Consider the following 23821-nt stretch of genomic DNA (forward strand, 5'->3'; position numbering starts at 1 on the left):
TAACCCCTCTTTAGTTGGGAAATAGTTGAGTTTTTGTACATGTTGTAGTATGAAAAAGTTTAAGCAGCTGTTGAAAGATGACAGTGCTAATAAAAAAAGTTGATGTGGTGTAAGGAATTTTATTATGTAAACAAATAATCATGTTCTGTTTGAAAACAATTCCAGAGTATTTAAAAATATCAGTTAAAATTCTAGCCGTTTTTTTCTTGAGTAAGCTGGCACAGCAGTGAAATAACCTTACCTATAACAGGAGGCCTGGACTAGCAGCATTTTACAGGTATCTTTAACACCTGAAGAAGTACTACATTTACTATCTCTCTTATCTGACCCAAGTGCAGCATTATTTTCTCTCCAGCTTTTCAGGCAAGGCAAGTGGCTATCGTGCTGTTCCCACGTGGAATGTTATCTCTTTGCAAGTTCCCTCTCTAGATGTTTTCCTGCATTTATCAATTAGCATGGCTCAGAGGCACTTGGGAGTTAAGATGGGCAAGTTCCTGATAGAGGTGGTTTTTACACCCCTGCAGTGTTGCAGTTAGAATGATGGCCTGTGCAGTAGGAATTCTGGACTGAATGGGAAAGAGAAATGGTTCCCAGGAAAGCAATTTTTTTAATGCTCTTGGGATTCTAGTCTCCCCTCAGCCCCCCCGGTAGTCAGGTCATTTGCCACTTGCAGCTCCCAGTTTTCATGATTGTGGCCCTTCAGATGGGTGCTTTTTAGGAGCCCATGATCTTGGATTCACTGTACAGTCAGGAGAGAGCTTTTCTGACAGGAGAGGAGGCATTTTGGTTGTGAATCAGTGATCAAGCCTGCATGACACTAGAGGAGAGGACAGAAGATAAGGAGCCTAGTTGCAGACTCACAGTACCACACAGGGCAAGGCTGAATTTATGAAATACTCCAAAATATTTGAGATATTTGAAAATTTAGAGCAACAATTACCATGGCAAGAACCATGTGTGATCAGCTAACATGGTCCCAAGGGATAAAGCAATTATAATTCAATTTTATTTAGACAGAAAGAATTTGCTGGTTAAGCAAGCAGCTCTCCCCCACAACAGCTTTGTTGTGGTGCATTCATGATATGCCCAGCTTAAAGCATATCCTAATAAACTTGTTCACCAAAGAATGTGCATAAACGCCTTGCTTAATCTGCCTAGGAGAAGAAAACTGCTGCTGGGAACAAGGTGTCTATTCTTTCTTCCTCTTTGCAATTCTGCCACATCTTCTACAGCAAAATAGGCAGCACTTGAAAAGAATGAAGACGATAGTGGCTGTACAAGTGAACAAGAATGCCAGAACATCCAGGGAGTGGTACTGATACCAGGTGAGATGGTGAGCAGCTGGTCTCAAGTGCTTTGCTCCTTTGTGACGCATTACAAATTCAATCCAGAAAACAGCTCTGTCCAGAGGCTTAACAGGCTGGTCATGCTGTATCTTGGATAACTTTAGAGCATTTTCCTTATAGCTGGGAAAAAAAAAAAAAAAGAACAACAACAACAAAGAGATTTTTCACTTATTCCTGAAACAAACCATTTAGCAGCTGGCAGTCCTTATGAGGAAGGTAGACAGCCCTGCTTTTACTTCATCAGTCTTATTTAACTATATTTGAAACTGGTCCAATTTGTTCCTTTATGTATAAAATTGGGTTAAGAAAAGTAATAGAGAGAGCCAATATTTTGCAAAAAAAAAAAAAAAAAAGTTATTCAAAATTATTCCAGATACTTCCTTTAAAAAACCACCGTGGAAACATTTGCAGCATTTCTGCTCCAGTATAATTAAGTGTGCTGATTTGTGCTGAGATAGAGTTAACTTTCTTCATAGTAGCTGGTGTGGCCTGTTTTTTGGATTTGTACTGGAAGCAATGTTGATAAAATAGGAGTGTTTTCCTTACTGCTGAGCTTATACCGAGTCAAGGCCTTTTCTGGCTCTCACACCACCCCACCAGTGAGGAGGCTGGGGCTGCACAAAGAATTGGGACTCAGCAAGGAAAGCTGATCCCAAGTGGGACCCAAGGGGATCCCAGACTCTATGGTGTCATGGCTCAGTAGTAAAACTAAGGGGAAAGCTGGGGAGCCCACATGTACCAGCTGCCATCCAGGTTGTTACAGATCACCTCCACCATGGCTTACTCCCTCAGATACTAGATACCTCCATCAGTGCTGGTCTGTTTGCTTCAGGAATTTGCAGATTCTTACTTGAAGGAATCTGTCCTTCACACTGAATGGGAGTTGCTGCTAAAGATTGAGGACTTTGGCATTTTTCCAATCCCTTTGCCAGTGGTTTTATCCTTAGCAAGGAATCCCAGCTGCTGGGCTTCCCTCTCCTCCAAGTTCTGACTGATGGGTACGGTAACCTAAGGATACTGCTACGTCAGGGGTAGGAGAAAGAACTGTTATGACTAAAGGCAGCTAAGACCTAATAAAACTAGAATTGTCATTCAGAGCCTCCAGCAGATTTGCACTTGCAGAGAACTCTCAAAATCTCCTCTGAACTTCCCAAGAACTATTTTCCTCAAAGCACTCATAAAATGCGGTATAAGAAAAACCAAATTACTGATCTGTCCTTTTTGAAAAATCCTGATTCTCAGAAAGGAAAGGTGGCTTTCATCTGAAATCCAAACTTCAGCTACTCTGCATTTTCCATTCCCAGAAGTGCCAGCAGAATTTCTCACATCAGCAGCCCAGGATTTTAATAACCTTAGCCTACTCTAAGGCAAGAACAAAACTCACGTGGAATTGTAAATTACTGTATTCAGTGCATCAACCAGGTCCTGCGTCGTCATTGTGTTGAAATCCATCTGAACTGCAGCTCCTTTTGCTACCATGTGAGCAATGTTGTCATGCTGGTCAGCAAACATGGGAATCCCAACCATTGGTATCCCATGGTAGATGGCTTCATAGAGCCCATTGGTCCCACCATGTGTAATAAAGGCCTTAGTCAAGGGATGGCCTGGAACAAGGAAGGAGAGGTGTATGTTACAGCAGCTGTGGCAGACTGCATTCACTGCAATGTGAGCACTGCATAGAGGGGGGCCAGTGCACTGCTAGGGAAGGGAATAACCCTGACCTCTGGATCAGCAGCACAGCTTATATGCTTAGCTTTCACACAGTCATACGTATTTTAACACAACACGTGAATCAGCATCTCCCTCTAGACTACCCCACAGTTACTTCAGCCCTTCCACTATTGTGCCGTTGTACTTTTCACATAGTATCAGGTTCAGAACAGCCCCATGCCTTACTTAGATCAAGCATTTTGAAAAATGGGCCCTGGAGGTGAACTGCAGATGCCAAATCCAGCTCCAGAGTACATCTCTACTTCGGTATTTACTCCTGCCTATGGGGGCTTTTGAGCCTTTCCAGATGACTGCCACCAGGCTAAGTCAGAGCCTTTTAGGAAGCTAAGGCTCCCAAGAGCAAAGTTCTGCATTTTAGGCTATATCCACAAGCATTCCATTGTTCTGTTGCCTGAATTAACTATTCTAGTGGAAAAACAAAGTTTTTCCAAGGGTGCAATCCATCCCAAATAGAATCAGTCTCACCAAGCAGGTCATTTTGTGGTATCCAGTCAAAAATCCTGGTGTTGGAGCCCAGAGTTTCTGGTTTTTTCCCTTTGTACCTCCAGAGGACCTTGAACAAAGGAAGAACAAGATAAAGACAATACATGTGATGTGCCTTTCTGTATTATTACATGTAATGTAGACCTTTATCTTAAACCCATACCTTTTCCCAGTAATTCAAATAGCTTTGGCTCCCACCAAACTCTTTGATGGGTTATTATATGCTAATTATAAAAAATGCGTGGAGTGATTTTTTTTGCCCTGTAGACACACTTCTGTGTTATTTGTTTCAGAGGAGGTGAAACAGCAGAACTCCCTAGAAAGTAATTCAGCCGCCTGTCTCTGAGAGAGCCCAGTTTCCTGGCTGTATCACATCCATCAGGGGTGCAGGAAAAGAACAGGCCACTCCAGACGTAAAAGGCTTACTGAGAGCAATGGGAATGAAAAAAGCAAGGCAACAGGGCAACTTGTTTTGGGCTTGAAAAGAAATTCACCTTTTGTGGAAGCTGGCTGAGGGCTTTGGCGATCACATTACTTCTTTCATCACTTAAGCTGTGAACCATCGACCCAAGAGTGAATACAATGATACCATGTTCCCCTGAGCTCAGAACGAATTCTTCCATTTCCTAGGAGAGGCAGAAAACGTACCAGGGGTAATTACACAATGCAGATTACACAGATCTCGTGAGTAGAGAGCATAACCTTTTCAGCCTATTTAGGAAATTATGGTGATGTAAGCACCTCCTGACAGAAAGGCTTGACAAAGACAGGCCTGCCCCTGTGGAAAAGTTTCTCCCCAGTGATGAGCAGGACAAGTTGAGACAGGTGACAGATACTTTGTCTTTTTGTAAGCAAGTTTCAGGATACAAGCAAGTTTCAGCAGCAGGAACGAATCCTGGCATTATCATGAGCAGGCCACACTCTGTGACACTCTCCCTAGCATGGTCATGGTTCTGGATTTTCCTGAAACAAATACTTTGCATTATATAGCTCTACTGAAACCTGAGAGGGTGTTTCAGAATCCTGATCACAGATTCACCAAGTTGGTGCCATCGCCTTGCTAGTCAGACAGTTCTCATTTCTTACAATGCACCACATTGCTCAAAACATTTTTTCTACAAATCAGACCAATAGGTTTTCCTGTTCTTTTATTAGTTAGTGTCATGTGAACTGGAGCAGTAACATGAAAAAGAGAATAGTTATCCATTTTCCCTAAGCTCAACCCATGTTACAGGGGAGTGGGAAGAGAGTTAGAAGGTTTCTTTGAGCAGACAACTTGCACTGAAGATGGCCTATATCTTCCAACGCTCTTCCTACAAGAATGATAATCTATGCCAGAGCTTGTCATGTTGTCATCTTCAGTATTTGAGAATTTCAAATTCCACCTCAATACTGCAATTCACAGCAGAGTATAGGCTGGAGATGCTGAGTGTTTTACTCCCTTTAAGATGTCTTAAACTAAGGTACAATAGAAAAAGTGTTTATCACTCATCTATTTCTGCAAGTTTTGACCCCATTTTACCTAAAGAATTTGTTTTGTCACAGTGCTCTCTGGCATCAGTTATTTCAATGTTATCATGGGCTGCAAAGTCTGTGTCTTAGAATTAAATGTTACATTTAAGTACCCTGAGGTAGCACCTATTTTTCCTAAAACAGACACTCTATGACCCTGTGCTGACATCAGCTATCCTCTTTTAAGACGGCAGGCTATAAACCAGCCCTTAGTTTGGACAAGTATGTATGGATGCTAAATAGTTCCTTGCTCCCCAGCAGCACCAGGGCATTTTCTTTAACTATGAGCTTTCTCAGGACATGGCTTGCATGGTTATCAGGGAGAGAAACAGTCTTTGTAACAAGCCAACGGCAGAGTGAAGTTGGGATACCTTTGGTAGTTGTTTTGCAGGCTGGCAATGAAGTCCTCCAACAAACTCAAAGTTGGGCAGAAGAGGGCGTGGAAATTCGAAATCCCAGTATGTTCTGATTAACCAAATCTCTGCTTTCCCCATCGTCTCACACAAGGTTGTGGGCTTTCCTGTGGACAAGGTACAAGAGGTTTACAACATGCATGGGAGTGCCCTTGTTTGCTCTAGGTTGTGAAACAGGAGCCTTACCTTTGTCTTTTGGCACTCCCAATCAGTGTAGTTTATCAAACCATGCATAAAGGGAAAACATCCACAAATCTGAATCTATTCCTTGCCCTGTCCTTTGTTCAGCTTTTTAGCAGCTGGCCGTGAGCAAGGTGGTACAATCCTTAAAAGGATTTTGAACCTTCATGATTACTTTAGAGAAATACAAGCGAGAAGCATTTAGTATCTAACATAGAAGTGCAATTCTTGTAGTGCTGAATTATTACCTGTGCTTGTAGCAAAAACACAGAGAACACTTGGGGAAGAGAACAACCACAGAAAATTTAGTTCCAAATACAAAATGAATGAATCACAAAGTGATGATCACCTGTCAGGGAGGAGGAAAGTTTTTAAACAAAGTTCTGTAGCATTTTTCAAATGGTGACTCATTTAGTGGCTGCTCAAACAACAATAAAAGACAGGTACAGACATCTCTAGTTTTCTTGAGGACTGAGTCAGCTGTTTCTTACGCTGTTTCTTGGGAAAAATTGACCAACTCCATAAATACTTTTAATGTCATTGTATGCAAAATCCAGTATTTTTAGAAATTAATCTGCCAAAAAAAAAAAAATCTAACGATGATCTGATGTTTTATAGTTTACCATTTGGAAAAATACAGATTCTTAGGTACATATTGCAAGTTGTCTTTGCAGTATTTTCTCCACTAAGTGAAACTGGGAAATAAAAGAGTTAGAAGTATTGATAAATATTTTTCCAAATCCAGTCTAATGCAAGCAGGAATCAAGCTAAATATGCAGCAAGATAAAAATTACCTGTAAGTCATCTTCTTATACTACTTGACCAGTATAATAATCTACACCAGTATTTTTTTTCTTTATATCGAAATTAAAGAACAATGAGTCAGTAGCAAAGTTGCTGAAGTGAAAATCAAGTTTGCATTACAAGTAGAGTGATATAAAGGTGTAATTAAGTCTTTATATGGTATTAAAAATTCAATCCAAGGAAGAGGGACTAGTGTTCAGAGTATGAAGGCATTCTTTGCAAAGGCAGGAAAAGATTGGACAGCAACAGAAGAGATGCCTTTGTGTTTGCTGTTCACTTGTTATCTGCCTAAACTTAGATACCCTGGACAAGATTCAAAGTCCATTGAACTAAAAGGTCTCTTTATTAAATATTAAATCATGCCTGAGTTGTACTATGTTGGAGGAAAATATACAGGTATGTGTAAAGTTTAAGAAGAGTATTTCAAACTGAATGGTGGATGAAAGGGAAAGGTGACAGCATTCACTGCTGAGAATTTAACTCAGACTCAGCATCCTGCACTATGCAGTTGCAAAATACTTCAGGATAGCCACCTCTGCTGGCCTTTGAGAAGGAGTATTTTGAGACAACAGCATGGTGGTCCCAAAGCATTCAAAAGACACAACCTATGCAAGAAAAGAAACCACTCAACAGCTGCCTTACCTAAGACATTACTGTAGTACCCATCCCATTCATCTCTCCAAAACTTCATGAAAAATAAATCCATGAAAATGTAAAAGAGGAAGTTCTGTAGTCTTTCCTTAAAGGACATCTGGTGTGTCAGCCCCATTGTGCTAGCAGGCACATAGGAAGGTGGGGATGGGAGCCCACCGCACAGCCGCTCTACCACATTCCCGTCAGAGAAGCGAAAGCTGTAGACAAAAGGGATCTCTAGGATTTCTGCTACAAGCTCCCCACCTACAGAAAAAGGGTCAGCGACCAAAACATCAAACTTGGCCTGCTGCAGCTTTGCTATCAGGTGAGAGTTCTTCACCAAGGTGTCACAGGTCTGCTTGGACATATTGGTAAAGACCTCCAGTTCCTCTTTTATCGTCCACATGATCTCCCAGGGGTAGAGATTAGCGGCTTCATTCATCCAGAAATTGAGGAAGACCTCCATGAAGGCATCCAGGGTCTCCTGGCTAAAGGGAACCTGCAGGACCTCAAAAGTGAAAGGGGAGGAGGTGTCCTGGTAGTCGATGAGCAGATTGCTTGAGGGCACCAGCACGGTCACTTCATGACCCCGGAGAACGAGCTCTTGCAGAATCACTTTCATGTTGATCCAGTGACTGGCATCAGTGGGCCAGACCACCACTTTCCCACAAAAACAGATGCTGCAGCAGCATGTGTAGGCCCAGAGCAGCCAGAGGAACTTTGGCCCAAACATCTCAGCATTCCACGTGCAACTCTGGTCTGACCGAACTGGAAGCAGTTCACTGCTTCACTGTGCACTCTACACTGTAGAGCCGACCAATTAAAAGTGACTGCTTGGTGACTAAGCTGGCAATCTGTTTGGTGCCTAGACTGGCAAATGTGTCAAGATTGGCAGATGTGGTGAGAGGGAATGTCGTAACACAGAACAGCACTCATGGGAGGACTGGGCAAGCAGCAAATCCTGTTCTGGAGCGTTCTGCAGAGCCACAGCTGATCTCAAAATTACAGCAGCTCCTATCTACTCACCACAAAGTGCATTTTGCAGCATGTGAAGACCAGAAGCCTTTTCCCTGTGTTGTGGTTTAGTCTTGATAGGCAGCCAGGCACCACAGAGCCTCTGAATCTCCCACAGAAGGAGGAGAAAAGGAAGGGCAAAAGTCATGTATTGAGACTGAGACAACTTAAGGGGGAAAAAAAGGAAATTTAAAAAAAAAAAAAAAAAAAAAAAAAGGCAAGAAAATCAAGGGATGCAAAAAGAACAGTTGCTCACTACTAGCCAATTCCCTGTGAGTCCCTGAGAAAGAGCAGCCCTGACAAACTTCTCCCCCATATCTTTTATTTTGCTGAGCACAAAATTGCCATGGGCTGGGGTATCCCTTGGGTGAGTCAGGGTCAACTGTCCCCTCCTAACTTCTTGGGAGCATCCCCAGCCCTCTCTTGACACTCTGTAAGCACCACTCAGCAGTAGTTAAAACATCCCTGTGTTTTCAAAACTCTTTTCAGCACAAATCCATCACGCAGCCCATGCAAGCTAAGAAAACAGGTATTGCACATGGAGCCTTAAATGCTAAACCCCACAGTTCACAATAAAAAAAAGACACCACAAGATCCAAACAGCTCTGAGGTTTACACAACAGACACCAAACCGTGCTTCAGTCAGCACAAGGTTTTCTAGTCTCTGTCATCATAACATGATAAGCAACACAAACACACATCTAGATACTCTAAGAGTAGGATATCTTAACAACTTAGCTCTCTCAAAAGAATTACACCTTACTAGTGAAATATAAATAAAAACACTTTCAAGTCTCATATTGAAATACCCATTTCATCTCCTCACCAGCAATGCATATGTTTGGCCTGTTTCCTTTTAAGCATTACTTTTGACCTAGAGCCAAAAATGGGAAAACAATTATACAATTATTATTTTTTAAAAAGCTTAAAACCACTTACAAATAAATGTAACTATAATCTAATAGGTTTTTAGACACTTTTAAGAAAAGCAAAGAACTATGTCTCTGCAGAGAGCTTTTTATCACTGTGAATTGGGGCTCATCTGATCTCCCAGGCTTTTAAAGGTCCAGAGGAGGATATTGTCTCTAGTTTTGAGACAAGCTAGCAAGTAAGAAGTGTGCTATGGGAGAAGTACTAGCGTTTGGTGGGTATACAGTATTTTACTGTTCTTAGTATTTGTCATGATTCATCTATGAATATTAATGATGAGCCCCGTTTCAAGTGCTTCAGCACTGTTTTACATATCCTGGAAGTACCTGTACAGACTTAGCTCTACCACTGTAGCAGGTCTGGATTAACAGCAATGCCTGGATTGTTTGACTTGATGCAGGAATTTTGAAAGGAGAGTGAATTTAGTGCTGTCTTGCTCCTGGTTTGTGCCTTAACCTCTCATCTCTGGGTATTTACTCTTGTGTGCACAGAAGATGTAATTTCTGGAAAGAGAGCAGCCTTACCTAAAACTTCACTGTAGTATTGATCCCAGCTTGCCCAGAGAAGGTAATGAAATAAGAAATCCTGCCAAGCGTAGCTGAGGATGTTTTTTAGCCTTTGCCAGAAAGCCATCCTATCTGTTAGGCTGGTTAGGGTGGTTGGTACGTAGGAAGGAGGTGCTGGGAGTGTTCCACAGAGCCGCTCCACCGTGTTGCCCATGGAGAACCGGAATGAATACACAAAGGGGATACCCAGCTTCTCAGCAACCAGCTCCCCACTGGGAAACAGTGGGTCTGCCAAAAGGACATCAAAGGCAGATGCCCTCAGTCTTTCCATCAGGGCATCATTCTTCACAACTCCATCACAAATTACTTTGGTTATGTTCTTCATCTCTAACATCTTTTGAGCTATCTTGTAAGCACTTTTCCAGATAGGTAGCTCTTTCAGCTCATAAAAAAACAAATAAAAAAATTCATCCATTGAGTCAGTCATCTCCTTTTTGGTGATTGGCACCTCAATCACCTCAAACTGGAAGGGTGAGGGCTGTGTAGGATTGAGGATGAGGAAGCACGAAGGCAGCAGCACGGTCACCTCGTGGCCCCGGACCACAAGTTCCTGTAGTATGTGCTCCATGTTCAGCCAGTGGCTGTTGTCAGCCGGCCAGACCAGCACCTTCCCCCCAGACCCCAAGCCCAACAGGGCCAGCAGCAGCAGCACTACCACCTCCTTCCCTGCCATAGCCTGCCCTGCGTGGCAATGCCCCGTGGCCTTCCTTCACCAGGAGCAGTGACGCTCCCAAACTGGGCTGGGCATGCATGAACTGCCTTGATCCCGAGGGCAGGGAGACAAAGGTAGGCAGTGTCAAACCTGTATTAGATAATAGCATGTTTAATACCGTGTTTTCCTAGGGCACAGAAAAGGTGACTGGCACCAGCTGGCACCCTCTGGTGGTAAACAGCTTGCTGAAGCTGGAAGACGTGATTTCTTTGGAGCAGGAGGGAGAGCTGTCAGCCCTGGGGGGCTCAGCCAAGCAAGGATTGTATCCTGTTGGTAATCCCATCCCTCCTGCCCACCTAACTTCAGTCTCTGTGTTACTTGTTTGGTAGAAGAGGTGACTTTTTCATTCTTCTGGCTCTTTGAAACACAGCTGGGTGGGCAGCAAAGTGTGGGCACCTTTTTGCTTTTATAAAGCCACTAAGCATGCCTTTAGAACACACTTAAAGTGGTGATCCAGGGCTGATTCTCAGAGTTTCATCTCTGTGTAGATGGAACTACACAGCTAATTACTCCAGTATCAGCATAAGATTGTCCTCATGTAAACTTGCCTCTTTCAGAGCATCGTGGAAGACCAGAAGGGGATAGTGCAGGCTTCCTGCCTGCCACTAAGTGCCAATTGTGCACTATAAATTGAACTAGAAAATCTATGAAACAGTTTTATTTATATGGTCTCTCCTGACATGCAATTAAGAAATTAATTCTTTTAAGAGTAAACTCTCTTTTCTGTGCTAAAAATCATTACAGGGTTTCTCCCCAGTGCTGTTACACAATGGTTTCTTAATATCATTGTCCAAGACTTTTGGTATGGTTTCCATGCTGCCTAGAGCACCCTTTCTGGGACAAAAATGTGGGTCATGGAAACAGCTGGACTGAGCAGCCAAGCTGAGATACCTCATGTAATGTACACATAACACCAGCTTGGTGTACTTGTGGAGTCTTGCATCATGCAGGTGTTTGCAGGCAATTGAACTCTGAGAGATTTGCAAGAGATCTTTTTGAAGAGCTCAATGGGAAGGTAGTAGAAACAACATTTGATTATTAATAAAGATATTTTTCTACATGATCACTCAAAACAGTCCAGAGGAAAAGCGTGCAGAGAAAGATTTGTTGTTTTCACTGTTTCCTTTGTGGGTGGGGGGGTATGTTGTAAATAGAACTTGTTTTGAGCAGAGAGAATTGGTTTTATATGACCAGTGACATAAGTGAAGTCTCTATTACAAAGCCACAATGCACTTAAATATTGCTACTGAGGGTGACAAGGCTGGCTTGTAATTCACCACCTCCTCCCTCCTTGTTACAGTCCTCTGGGTGAGGAAAATGGCTCTGTTCTTCGCTGCTTTCTGTACAAGCAGTCACCTTTGCTGAGCACCCTGTGTGGTGTGGAAGTTGTATCAAACTCCACACTAAAATTATGGCAAAAGTCAAATCCATCAATTGGGATGACCCTGATCCTGTCTCAATGCAATGGCATAGCAGCACAGCACTCTGACTGCTGGTGGCTCAGCCCCTTTTTAGGGACATAATGACAAACTCTTGCTGACCTCTCTCTTGACTTTGCAACCCTGGTGGCTTCCTAGCTCTGCAGGTCATAAGGACAGACTATAATAAGAAATGAAGTATCAGAAGGCTTACTATGGTTACACCACAACAGCTTACCTAAAGCCTTGCTGTAGTACATATCCCAGTGTCCCCAGTAGCTCCGGAAAACATAGTCTTGCAGGTGGTAAGACACAAAGTTTTTTACTCTCTCCCCAAAAGACATGCGGTCAGTGAGCTCAGACAGGGCTGCGGGTGTGTAGGATGGTGGGGTTGGGATCTTGCCGCAGTGCCTTTCCAGAGTGAAGGCTGGGGAGAAACGTAGTGAGTAGACAAAGGGAATGCCCAGCTTGAGAGCCAGGAGTTCCCCACAGGGAGTCACAGGGTCTGACAGCAGCATGTCAAAGCCAGACCCCTGCAGACGAGCCATCAGCTCTTGGTTGGTCAGCACTGCGTCACACATCATCTTGTTCATCTCCTGCCAGCCTACAGACAGCCTTCCCAGCTCTTTGTAAAACTGCCAGAAGGTCAAGATGGTTGGCCTGTTGTTGATCCATAGATCCACTATTCCATTAATCAGGCCCTCAGGAACATCTTTCGTGAAGGGCACATAATAGGTCTCAAACTTCTCCGTGGCCTTAGGCTTAGGTTGGATGTAGAGGGTAGCGTTGGATACCAGGATGGTAAAGCTGTGCCCACGGCGGATGAGCTCCTGTATAATTACATTCATGTTCAGCCAGTGGCTGCCTTCTGTTGGCCAAACCAGTATCTTCCCACAGAAGACAGGCCCTAAAAGAACAACTTGAAAAAGGAGCAGCTGGAGGTATTTCTTTGAGCTGGTTGTCTTCATGGCTGTGGCAGAGTCAAGGCCTAGATAGTCTGAGAATTTTCCCTTTCAGTTGGGAGTGCTGCACCTCTGTGTTTTGTTTGATGGCTCCTTACTAGCTCTTTTCGGAGAAGTGAGACTTTGCTGTTGCACAGGTAGTGCCTTTATAACTCGTGTTTCGTCTGAACTCTGAAAAGAAAAAAAATATGTTTGGTGATTCGTATTTCCCTTTCTGCCTTCTACCCTGTTAGCTTCCCACTGAAGGAGTTCTATTCTCTTCTTAGGAGGATGGCAGCAATCCTCACTGCTGTCAAAGGAACCAGTTCCCTGGGTGCCAGCCCTGAGACTCAAACAAATCCTTTGCATTTTTTCCATAAACTAGCAATGCCAGAGGCAGGCCAAGGAATGAGAGGCCACATTGGAAGAGGCATCCTTTTTCACAGTGAGATGCTAAAAGTGCTGATATTTCTTACACTGAGAAAAGTCAACAAATCCTTCATTTGGCTGATGATAATGCAAATAACAATGTGCAATTTGTCCTAATAGGTCACTGGTAGCTTCCAACTGCTCCGAGACAACTTTTAACACAGTGAGTCCATTGCTACTGCCTGTGGCACATCACCACCAACCTGGTCATGTTGTGGGCTCAGTTCAGGTGTCTAAACATGGGCCTGGGTGTCTTTTGAGCCCTGAAGGTGCTAAAGAGCAAAACCTACATCTTCTGGGATGGCTCTCACTTGGAAAGTTGTCCCTTGAATTGTTGCCTGGAAGCAGTTCTTTAACCACCTGGAGCCAAAATTACAACTAAACCCACACATATAATGACTATACACTCCATCCAACCCAATTTAGGGAACAAATGCCATGCAGCAAAAAACTCTTACCTAGCAGAGTCTTCCAAGGTACATAAACATTGTGCTCTGAGTTGCAAGGTGCAATTTGCTACACCAGTTTGCTGCTTTTCCTTGCTGCTCCCCTCCTCTGTGCCTGGGCTGCTCCAGCAGGATTGGTTATCAGGCAGAAGGAGCTTAAGTAAGTTACCCTCTGATCTGGACTTTTCAATAGGAGGAAGTAATAAAATACGGAATGATGGTGACAAGGCATGTATTCTGTGTTTTTTCATTGCTTTGTTATGCTCTGGGAATTTAATGGTTGAGATGGTCTTTCTCTTGCTAGGACATACTACAATGTTATTACAGAGCCAGGTTCTTAGGAGGACTTTTTATCCTAGAGATAAGAAATATGGTGTCTGACTGCTAAAAAGACTTTTTTACTCCCTTTAGGGTCCCAGGTGGCAAAACAAAATTGTTTGTTACGTAGTAGGTATGTTTATAAACTGTCGACAGGAGCAAAGAGTGAATCTTGTGGTTTGTTTGCAGAAGTTTTCAAAAGTTGGTGCTGTCTGTGCAAGTTTCCAAAAGTTGGTTTATTACTTGTGTTGTCTCTGTGGCCCTTTATTCTGGAGACCTGAGTGCTTAATAACCTGAAAATATAGGAATCTAAAGGTGCACTGTAAGAGCATCTGTTGATGGCAGGGAGAGGGAACTCTGCAGACCTGGGGCATTCTAGGAGCATGTGGTTTTATTGCAAGGGTCGTGGGTAAAAAGGGCCTTGCCCTCAGCCACCAGCCTAAGCTGAAGGGATGCCCCAAAGAGAGAGGGGGAGAGAGAGAGCTAGAGGGTAAGGGGGGTAACAGGGTAAGAGAGGTGGCAGGGGTAAGAGGGCAAGGAGTAAGAGAGCAAGGGGTAAGAGGTAAGATGGGTAAGAGAGGTGGTAGGGCTAAGAGAGCAATGGGTAAGAGGTAAAAGAGGTAAGAGAGGTGGTAGGGCTAAGAGAGCAATGGGTAAGAGGTAAAAGAGGTAAGAAAGGTGGCAGGGGTAAGAGAGCAAGGGGTAAGAGGTAAAAGAGCTAAGAAAGGTGGCAGGGGTAAGAAAGCAAGGGGTAAGAGGTAAAAGAGCTAAGAAAGGTGGCAGGGGCAAGAGAGCAAGGGGTAAGAGGTAAAAGAGCTAAGAAAGGTGGCAAGGGTAAGAGAGCAGGGGGTAAGAGGTAAAAGAAGTAAGAGAGGTGGTAGGGGTAAGGGTGAGGTCCTTGTTACAATGCATTATATCTCCTTTTGTGTTGAATATTCTGATTTACAGTGACCAACTGGCGCACGAGATACAAAACCTACAGACTTTACATACAGCCTATGAGAACTGCTATATTACCATATCACTCTGTATTCTAAACTCTAAAGGCTACTCTCTTATCTACCTTTTCCCAAATACCTTGGTTGGGCTACACCCTCGGGTCCCTTGGTGTCCCTTGTTTGTTATCACTCAACCCATCTCCCAGTTAATAATCGATTTCCTGCCTGCCATGCCTACATCTCAAAGCTTGCTTTCATTTCTATTTCACTCACAGGTTTTATATTTTCAGTATTTCTTGCCAGGCAATTGTATTTGTAAGCTTTTCCTGTCTCATCTTTCCCAACATCGCACCTCAATGATTTTTAAGTATTGTCCATAATATTCAACAGGGCTTTTTTCTAAACCCTCAGAATCCAGGACTATTATGCCAGCATGTTTCAACCGTAGTTTGGCCTTACAGCCAGGAATTTCACTACAGTCTCTCCAGAGATCTTTGTATCCACAAAGTAAGTAAGATTTCTTTTTTCAGGCTAGTTTAGCTTATTTTGTGAAGTCCTATAAGAAACTTATTTTTTTCCAGCAATTATGGAAAGGCCGTGTTCTTATGCACTAGAGCAGATCACTGAATGATAGAATATCATGAGCTGGAAGAGACCCACAGGATCATTGAAGTCCAGCTTCTGGCCCTGTGCAGCACAGCCCCAAGAATCACACCATGTGCCTGAGAGTATTGTCCAAAAGCTTCTTGAACGCCCTCAGGGTTGGTGCTGTGACCTCTTCCCTGGAGAAAAGCTTAGATGGGAACTTGTTTTTTGTTTCCAACCCCTTAGTATCAAAATCCTCCATAGCAAATGAGAGCAATCGTTAGGGGAACCAAAGAGTTACATTTGTCTTGTTTTCATAGCCAGCTCTAAAGATGATACTCAGATTACTCAGATCAGAGAAGATAAGCATTTTGAGAGGATTAAAGAACAAAATCCAGCAAATGAGAGAGAAGTGGGGCAGAAGAAAGTAGATGGTGTTAAGTACCTGTATTTCACATATCTAACATTACTAACAGAAGTGCTGCAGAAAGTGATGCAACCGCGAGCCTTGTTAAAAAACAACAGGCTTTTCAAGGCTAAGGCCCTCATGCAAAAGTTAGGCAATGCAAACTGATGTTTTCCACACATGGGTCTCTTCACCATTGTGCTGGCTGGTTGGGGGTTGCAGTGTGCATGGCACTTTGATTTCTAGGAAACCCCAATGCCAGCCAGCATCTCAGAAATTCAGGACCAGGGTGGAAAAGGGAAACTTTTGCCTTGAAGAAGCACCAAATGATTCTGTGCTTTCCCTTTCACTTAATGCGATGAAGCAGCTTCTGGTCTGGAAGCAAAGTTAAAAGTCTTAACTATCTTTCTTTTTTTCTTCTTCTGGGGAAGTGGTGGAGTGGGGGGCGGGGGGGTAGGTGGCAAGGGGAAGGGAGGATACTAGATTGGGAAAATTTCAAAGTTGGCTCATCCCTACATGCAGAAGTGACAGGATTGGGCAAGTCTGCAAAGTCACATGTGTGTACTCAGTAAAAGGCTTGTAATCCCCGGGGTATAGGGAAACTCCAGCAAAAGTTATTGAGATGAAATATCCTTACCATGACCATCTTTCTTGCATAAATTGTATCTTTATACCTCTGTACTGTTAACACAGGATGAAAAAAACAAGGGCTAGGTTTATAGCATTGCACTTTGATTTTTTGATTCACTTTATGATTCTACAAACTCTCTTCACTGCTTCTGAAATGCTGCAGGGGCACCTTGGCAGGTAAACAACAGCCATCAGGATGGCTGACATGGGAGCCATTTCCACTCTGCCAAAACATTAAAGAAATGAGAGAAGGTTCAGGCCAAGCTTGGTGTCCCTTCTATGAATCTGCTTTGTTGGTGGAATAATAGGTGCTGCATCCTATCCTTGAAGAGCAGCAGCAGAATTGCCCAAGCAGATGTGGCACACTCCTGTCTTGTCAACATCTGTCCAACCTCCCTAGGAAAGCTGTGTGCTATGGTGATGGGCAAATCTACAAATCCCATGGGTATGGATATGATGGGACTCATCTAATGGCTCACCAGCCCAAAAAGCAAGAATTACTTTCTCCATGATACATTTTTATGCATGTTTACTGTTCGTGCTCCCATGGCAAGCCATTCCCCATGACTTTCCCAGTCATCCTGCCAATGGTTTGTTTTAGTGGGAGTTTGCTGTTGGGTCAGGAAGGAGCTTGGCAAAGACTAGGCAGACTACAATTGCCAGGGCAGCCTTGTCACCTGGCACCATTCCTGTCCAGGGAGCGGCAGTGATAGCACCAGAGCACAGACCAGAGGTCACCGTGGCCAAAACTGCACCCACCGCTGGGAACAGGGGTCCCAACTGCAGGAACAGGAGCACACCCAGAGCCCCAGCAAGGGCAGGGGTGCCCACAGTGTCCCATCATCACCCAGAGCAAGCACTTCTTCCCTTGCCTCAGCACCCCTTAGGAACAGGGACCTGGGTCCCTGGGGTTATTGCAGGAGACTCCAGATCAGGGGAAGGTTTAGAGGTGCTGACTGAACCCCAAACTACCCCAAATCCACCATCATGGACCCCCGCACATACAGCGCTGTGTGGCTGACCATGGGCAGAGCACCACAGGACACCCCAGGACACCCGTCTCACCTAAGAAATGCTGCTCTGTGCCGGGAGAGTGACGCTGGAAGGGTGACACCAGGGAGGTGACAACGGGAGAGTGACGGCAGCAGATATTACGGGCAGAGACAGGGAGGCGAGGACAGAAATGTTTGCCAATGCCGTGGCTGCAGGGAGGGAGGAGCGAGTGCAGGGAGAAACCAGCAGCCACTGAACTGCAGACAGAGCCACAGTGGACATCCCCAGCCTCAGCCAGTCCTGCCCTCCCCCACAGGTCCCAGGCCACATCCAGATGTGTGAGGGTGATGAGGAACACAACCCCTTCCCCACATGCAGTTTTCTCAAAATCTTCTTCTGCGATCCCATGAGCTGCTGCTGGCAATCTCCCCACCACAGCAGCTGAAGAGTGACACTGGCTTGTCCCCAACCCAAGAAGAGGACAGCAACCCCAGGGTGACAGCTGGGTTGGGATCAGCAGAGGCTCAGGGCCGTGAGCACACCATGGCAGGGTCAGGATGCACATTTTATTTCTCTCCAGCAATCCCAGGGGAGAGGCAGGAACGGCAGCAGTGCCATCACAGCACAGGGCGGATTTGCGGGGCGTCCGGCGGTGTCTCCTCAGATCTGAGTGCGGAAGCACAGGTCGGTGCCTGACATCTTCTGTGCGTAGTCCTGGTCAAAGCGCTCGTTCTGGGCCACGGTGAAGTGGTTCTTCCAGTCTCCGGTGGTGCCTGTGGCCGGGTGACATGGGGCTCAGCAAGGGCTGGGAGAACAGTGTCCCAGAGGCCCCCCAGAGCCACTCACCTTTGCGCATGAAGGGGGACACACTGTGGTCCATGATCTCAGCAGGCACCTTGCTGTAGTTGGTGGCAGGGTTGTCCCTCATGGCCTCAAAGGACGTGTGTCGGGTGATGGTGTCCAGCGCCGCCTCCGACAGCTTCTGCCCCAGGAACTGGGCCACCTTGGCAATCTCCCGGCGGAGGTCCTGTGGGACACAGGCCAACACTCACCTCTCCTGCCACCCCCAGGCCCCACACCACCATCCACCCCGCTCCATCACCTCCTTCAAGTCCTCGTAGAAGAGATAGAGGATGGGGTGATCCTTCCTGCGCTCCCAGTAGCCCTTGACATGGTTGTACCAGGAACCATATCCCACTGCATGGGGAGATGAGGCAATGGGTGATAGGTCCCTGCAGGGCCCCCTGCGTGCACCCAAGGGTGCCCCTGTCCCACCTCTGCCAGCCATGAACTCCTCCAGGTACTGGGCCCATGTCCCAGGGTGCGGCAGCAACTTGTTCATCAAGTCAAAGTGGTAGTAGGAGACAGCCACGTCCTTGGCGTTGCGCCCCACATAGATCATCTGCAGATGAGCCATGGGGGTATGAGGGGCAGCTCCGGGACCCCCAGCAGGGAGGATGCTCCATCTCCTAGAACTCCTATTACCACTTAGGATGCTAAGGCAGCAGTGGGGAGTCCTGTCTCAGGGGAACAGGGGAACTGCAGATCCCCCCAGGGTAGAGAGCAGTGTTGGAGATTACCTTGCAGCGGTTTTCCCAGAAGGATTTAGGCAGGATATGTGCCGGCAGGTGAGTCTTCACCACACGGGGTGAGGGCATGGTGGCCAGCAGGTCTGTTCCTGGGGGATCCCAGAACACTTCCTCAGTGGGCCCTTGGCAAAGACCCTTGGGACTCAGTACCTGTAGGGTGCCCCTGCCTCTCACTACCTGGTGCCATCTTCCCAGGGGCAGAGAATTCCAGCATGGGCACCCTCCTGCTGATAATGTCCCGCTTGCACTTGTCAGGATCTCCACCTTGCAGGATCATGTCCACAATCTCGCTGACCCAGGTGGTGCCTGGGGAAAGGAAGCCATGAAGGGGAGCAGCCAAGGCAGCATCAGGTGTCTCAGCACTGACAATCCATCAGACATCAACCAGATGCCATGGGGGAAAAGCGAAATTCTACACAACTCTGTCCTGACAGTCCCTAAATGTGCTGCATGCCCTCAGGGAATGGGTCTCAGCTGAACAAGACTCTTGCCTATCTGGCACCAGCACATCTTGTGGCCTTGGGGATGCTCACCAGATTTGGGATAGGTGACCATCACGATGTCCTCGGGGCGGCTCTGGAAACTGTCAATTCGTTCCCAGTTGTGGGCGAAGGCATTGACCATGGGGATGCCGTGCACTGTGAGCCAGGGCTGACGCAGGTAGGGGTCTGAATCGGCCATCCTGCTGGGGACAGGGACACGTGACAGGGCTGGCTAAATGAGGGGAGGCCCCCCCACCCCCTCAGGGCCGTCACCAGCCAGGGCAGTCCGGTCACTTGGCACTGTGCCTGCTCAGGGAGCGGCAGCGATAGCACCAGAGCACAGACCAGAGGTCACTGCGGACATTATTGCACTCACTGCTGGGAACAGGGGTCCCAACTGCGGGGACAGGAGCACACCCAGAGCCCCAGTAAGGGCAGGGGTGTCCACAGTGTGCCAGCATCACCCAGACCAATGGATCTAGACTAGAATACCACCTCTCCCCTTGAATCAGCACCCCTGAGGAGCAGGGAACTGGGTCCCTGGTGTGATTGCAGGACACCCCAGATCGGGGGAAGGTTTAGGGGTGCTGATTGCACACAAATCCAAAATACCACAAACCCACCACACTAGACTGGACAAGCATGCAGCTCTGCGTGACTGAGCATGGGCAGAGCACCCACAAGGCACCACAGGACACCCGTCTCACCTAAGAAATGCTGCTCTGTGTGGAGAGTGTGACGCTGGAATGGTGACACCAGGAGGGTGACAGCAGAGGACAGGGAGACTCGGGGCCTTGCAGCAGTTATTACAGGAAGGAGAAGGAAAGAGGCAGGGCGCTGAGGCCAGTAATGTTTGCCAGCCCAGCAGCTGCAGGGAGGGAGGAGCGAGTGCAGGGAGAAACCAGCAGCCACTAAACTGCAGACAGAGCCACAGTGGACATCCCCAGCCCCAGCATTCCTGCCCTCCCCCATAGATCCCAGGCCACATCCCAATATGCGAGAGTGGGGAGGACACCTCTCACTGCCCACACCCAACCAACATCTTCCCCATACACAGATTTGCCAAAACCCTCAGTGAACCCAAGAGCTGCTGCTGGCAATCTCCCCACCACAGCAGCTGAAGAGTGACACTGGCTTGTCCCCAACCCAAGAAGAGAACAGCAACCCCAGGGAGACAGCCAGGTTGGGATCAGCAGAGGCTCAGGGCCGTGAGCACACCATGGCAGGGTCAGGATGCACATTTTATTTCTCTCCAGCAATCCCAGGGGAGAGGCAGGAACGGCAGCAGTGCCATCACAGCACAGGGCGGATTTGCGGGGCGTCCGGCGGTGTCTCCTCAGATCTGAGTGCGGAAGCACAGGTCGGTGCCTGACATCTTCTGTGCGTAGTCCTGGTCAAAGCGCTCGTTCTGGGCCACGGTGAAGTGGTTCTTCCAGTCTCCGGTGGTGCCTGTGGCCGGGTGAGATGGGGCTCAGCAAGGGCTGGGAGAACAGTGTCCCAGAGGCCCCCCGGAGCCACTCACCTTTGCGCATGAAGGGGGACACACTGTGGTCCATGATCTCAGCAGGCATCTTGCTGTAGTTGGTGGCAGGGTTGTCCCTCATGGCCTCAAAGGACGTGTGTCGGGTGATGGTGTCCAGCGCCGCCTCCGACAGCTTCTGCCCCAGGAACTGGGCCACCTTGGCAATCTCCCGGCGGAGGTCCTGTGGGACACAGGCCAACACTCACCTCTCCTGCCACCCCCAGGCCCCACACCACCATCCACCCCGCTCCATCACCTCCTTCAAGTCCTCGTAGAAGAGATAGAGGATGGGGTGATCCTTCCTGCGCTCCCAGTAGCCCTTGACATGGTTGTACCAGGAACCATACGCCACTGCATGGTGAGACCAGGCAGTGGGTGATAGGTCCCTGCAGGGCCCCCTGCGTGCACCCAGGGGTGCCCTGTCCCACCTCTGCCAGCCATGAATTCCTCCAGGTATTGGGCCCATGTTCCGGGGTGAGGGTGGAAGTTGTTCATCAAATCAAAGTGGTAGTAGGAGACAGCCACATCCTTGGCGTTGCGCCCCACATAGATCATCTGTAGAAAGCTTGGTGACATATGGGGACTTGCAAAGTCCCAACCGGGCAGGCAGCCCCCTTATGTCTGCCAGATAGCTCCCAGTGTATTCATTGCAGCCTGTTACCTTGCACTGATTTTCCCAGAAGGATTTGGGCAAGATGTCAGCTGGGATGTGGGTCTTGATGATGCGAGGGGATGGCATGGCCTTCAGCTGCTCTGTGCCTGTAAGGATTTCCCCCAGAAGTGATCCCACTGTGGTGTCCTCCCATACAAAACCAAACCTGTCCTCATCCACCACTCTCTGCCATCTTCCTACCTGCTGGCAACTTCCCAGGAGCAGCACACTCCATCATGGGCACCCGGTTCACGATATCATCCTTCCTGCATTTTTCTGGATCACCGCCTTTCAGGACCATGTCCACGATCTCACTGACCCAGGTGGTGCCTGGCAAGGAGACATCACGTGTCCAGCTGATGCCATTCCCACTGCAGCCCCATCTCAGGTACAAGAGGGTCACCATTGCCCAGTGTTGCCTTTTGGCATGCCCCCAGTCCCAGCCCAGGCATCTGCAGGTTGGTACTTCCCTTCCTGAGCACGGCCCCTCTCTGGTGCCTGGGGATGCTCACCAGATTTGGGATAGGTGACTATCACGATGTCCTCGGGGCGGCTCTGGAAATTGTCAATTCGTTCCCAGTTGCGGGCGAAGGCATTGACCATGGGGATGCCGTGCACTGTGAGCCAGGGCTGACGCAGGTAGGGGTCTGAATCGGCCATCCTGCTGGGGACAGGGACATGTGGCATGGCTGGCTGGCAGTGAGGAGCATCATGGGGCCACCTCCTTCCCTGGAGCCCCCAAAACCCCTGCTCAACCCAGCCATCCTGGCCATAGGAAGGAAACCATGCTGTGCTTGCTGGTACCACAGGAGTTGGCACCTGTTTTCTATGAGGATTTTGGGGCCCAAGTGGCAGTGCCAGGAAAGTGGAAGGGCATGGCCAGCTCTGGGCAGCTCAGGTCAGCGTGGCCGTAGGCAGCTGCCGATCCCAAGCTGACAGTGCTGTTCCTGGGTGTAAAAACTCTCAGGGGAGTTCTTGGCTGGAGTTGTAAGCTGCTTTCTCTTTGCTTTTTCCTTTTCACTTCTCCGTTGTATGGCAGCACAGTAAGCCTTGCTTTCAGTGGGCTTGAGCGAGGGTTTGACAGAGACAGGAACGAGCAGCAGAACTCACAGGACTCTCTCCCCAGGAACCCTTTCCACCCACCACCCAGGACAGAAACGCTGGACATGCCAGCTGCCAAACTCCCAAGCTGTGATTTTTGGAGAGAGGCTTGGTGTCTTGCTTGCACCCTCTGGGAACTTTGGGGGACACGGACCCCTGTACCCACCCCCGCAGCCCCCCCTTATGAGGCCAGGGCACCCCGAAACGCCCGCGGCCAAAGCCCGCAGTTACTTGCGTCTTTTCCGAGCGCTCTGGCGGGCAGGAGGCAAAGCTTTGCCTGCCGCTTACGGGGCGGGATTTGTTAGTTTCCTTCCCCCGCGTGGAAGATGGAGGCGCAGAGAGGCGGGGGACAGTGCTGGGACAAGAGCCTGGAGGTGGGAGGAGGGCAGGGAAGGGGCGAGCGGGGATGAGGACGGTCCCCAAATGCCTGTGATGAGCTGTCCGTACTCAGCGCCCGTCGGACGCACACGGGGAGCGGGAGTGGAAATCACAACTTCCCCCTCCACCCGCAGAGGGAAACACAGGGAGGAAATCCCAACCCACAGCCCGGGAGATTGAACATCACCCTGTCCAAGTCCAAGAGTAACCTGCGTGGATGTTCCCTCACACCGACGCGGGGCTTGCGAGCAGGATGAGGGGTTCAGGCTTTGGTTTTACCCCTACTCCACCCAATACGAGTCCAAAGTTTGTGAAGTTGCAAAGCACAAGTGCTCCTGGGAAAAGTGTTTAAAGGTGCCGATGGTGGTGAGATGTTCTTCCTTTCCTTAGCTGGGAGGGAGTGGGAAGGGCAGGAGAGCAGCTGGCAGGGCCAGCAGCTCAGCTGTTGGCAGCCTTGAGAAAAACGTCCCTGATTTGTCTCTGGGCCAAGTTCCCGGTGAGATGAGGCATGCCATGGCAGGTGTTCAGGTGTTTTGCTGTTCATATGCCAACAAAATTGGCTGCATGTGCAAACAGGGCAGGCAAAGCCAGGAGCTGGGGAAGCACATCTTCCAGTGGAAGACATCTCCAGTGGCATTTAAATGAATGTGTGAAAAGGATTTATTTCTG

At 47.7% G+C, this 23821-nt stretch overlaps 3 protein-coding genes across 9 annotated transcripts; all 3 read right to left on the reverse strand.

The window, feature by feature from the left end:
* Nucleotides 1-1189: 1189 nt before the first annotated feature.
* LOC310909355 (UDP-glucuronosyltransferase 2A2-like) lies at nucleotides 1190-17868 on the reverse strand (the record flags this gene model as incomplete). The annotated part of the gene is made up of 9 exons (XM_083861083.1): nucleotides 17501-17868; nucleotides 11981-12875; nucleotides 9571-10293; nucleotides 7112-7870; nucleotides 5444-5592; nucleotides 4055-4186; nucleotides 3543-3630; nucleotides 2731-2950; nucleotides 1190-1466 (listed from the first exon to the last, which is right to left on the reverse strand). Exons 2-9 carry the CDS (start codon nucleotides 12708-12710, stop codon nucleotides 1190-1192), a joined length of 3078 nt encoding a protein of 1025 aa, XP_083717209.1. The 5' UTR covers nucleotides 12711-12875; nucleotides 17501-17868.
* A 107-nt stretch (nucleotides 17869-17975) lies between these two features.
* Nucleotides 17976-20388, reverse strand: LOC310909799 (sulfotransferase 1B1-like). Of its 2 annotated transcripts, none has more exons than XM_083861993.1 (8): nucleotides 20207-20388; nucleotides 19551-19702; nucleotides 19195-19323; nucleotides 19009-19106; nucleotides 18704-18830; nucleotides 18531-18625; nucleotides 18275-18455; nucleotides 17976-18201 (listed from the first exon to the last, which is right to left on the reverse strand). In XM_083861993.1, the coding sequence occupies exons 2-8, from the start codon at nucleotides 19696-19698 to the stop codon at nucleotides 18089-18091; spliced, it is 891 nt and encodes a 296-aa protein (XP_083718119.1). In that variant the 5' UTR covers nucleotides 19699-19702; nucleotides 20207-20388; the 3' UTR covers nucleotides 17976-18088. The 2 variants fall into 2 exon arrangements, with proteins under 2 accessions (XP_083718119.1, XP_083718120.1); XM_083861994.1 differs by having other exon boundaries at nucleotides 19551-19699; nucleotides 20207-20383.
* Nucleotides 20389-20721: 333 nt separating this feature from the next.
* On the reverse strand, nucleotides 20722-23549 carry LOC310909800 (sulfotransferase 1B1-like). Of its 6 annotated transcripts, none has more exons than XM_083861998.1 (9): nucleotides 23362-23549; nucleotides 23010-23142; nucleotides 22186-22334; nucleotides 21875-22003; nucleotides 21683-21780; nucleotides 21450-21576; nucleotides 21278-21372; nucleotides 21022-21202; nucleotides 20722-20948 (listed from the first exon to the last, which is right to left on the reverse strand). In XM_083861998.1, the coding sequence occupies exons 3-9, from the start codon at nucleotides 22331-22333 to the stop codon at nucleotides 20836-20838; spliced, it is 891 nt and encodes a 296-aa protein (XP_083718124.1). In that variant the 5' UTR covers nucleotide 22334; nucleotides 23010-23142; nucleotides 23362-23549; the 3' UTR covers nucleotides 20722-20835. The 6 variants fall into 6 exon arrangements, with proteins under 6 accessions (XP_083718124.1, XP_083718121.1, XP_083718123.1 ...); XM_083861995.1 differs by having other exon boundaries at nucleotides 23006-23142; XM_083861997.1 differs by having other exon boundaries at nucleotides 22186-22337; nucleotides 23006-23142.
* Between the last annotated feature and the right edge of the window lie 272 nt (nucleotides 23550-23821).

The sequence above is a fragment of the Zosterops lateralis genome (assembly GCF_965231275.1).
Source record: "Zosterops lateralis genome assembly, chromosome: 5".
Taxonomy (NCBI): domain Eukaryota; kingdom Metazoa; phylum Chordata; class Aves; order Passeriformes; family Zosteropidae; genus Zosterops; species Zosterops lateralis.

What these genes read in the sequence shown, in the direction of transcription:
- LOC310909799 (XM_083861993.1), bottom strand. Translation starts at nt 19,698, where the DNA reads ATGGCCGATTCAGACCCCTACCTGCGTCAGCCCTGGCTCACAGTGCAC. An exon ending in GGAGTTCATGGCTGGCAGAG is followed by an intron (nt 18,626 to 18,703) that starts GTGGGACAGGGG and finishes CTCCCCATGCAG; the next exon opens with TGGGATATGGTTCCTGGTAC. An exon ending in TCTACGAGGACTTGAAGGAG is followed by an intron (nt 18,456 to 18,530) that starts GTGATGGAGCGG and finishes TGTGTCCCACAG; the next exon opens with GACCTCCGCCGGGAGATTGC.
- LOC310909800 (XM_083861996.1), bottom strand. Translation starts at nt 22,333, where the DNA reads ATGGCCGATTCAGACCCCTACCTGCGTCAGCCCTGGCTCACAGTGCAC. An exon ending in AGTCACCTATCCCAAATCTG is followed by an intron (nt 22,004 to 22,185) that starts GTGAGCATCCCC and finishes TCTCCTTGCCAG; the next exon opens with GCACCACCTGGGTCAGTGAG. An exon ending in GTCCCCCTTCATGCGCAAAG is followed by an intron (nt 20,949 to 21,021) that starts GTGAGTGGCTCC and finishes ACCCGGCCACAG; the next exon opens with GCACCACCGGAGACTGGAAG.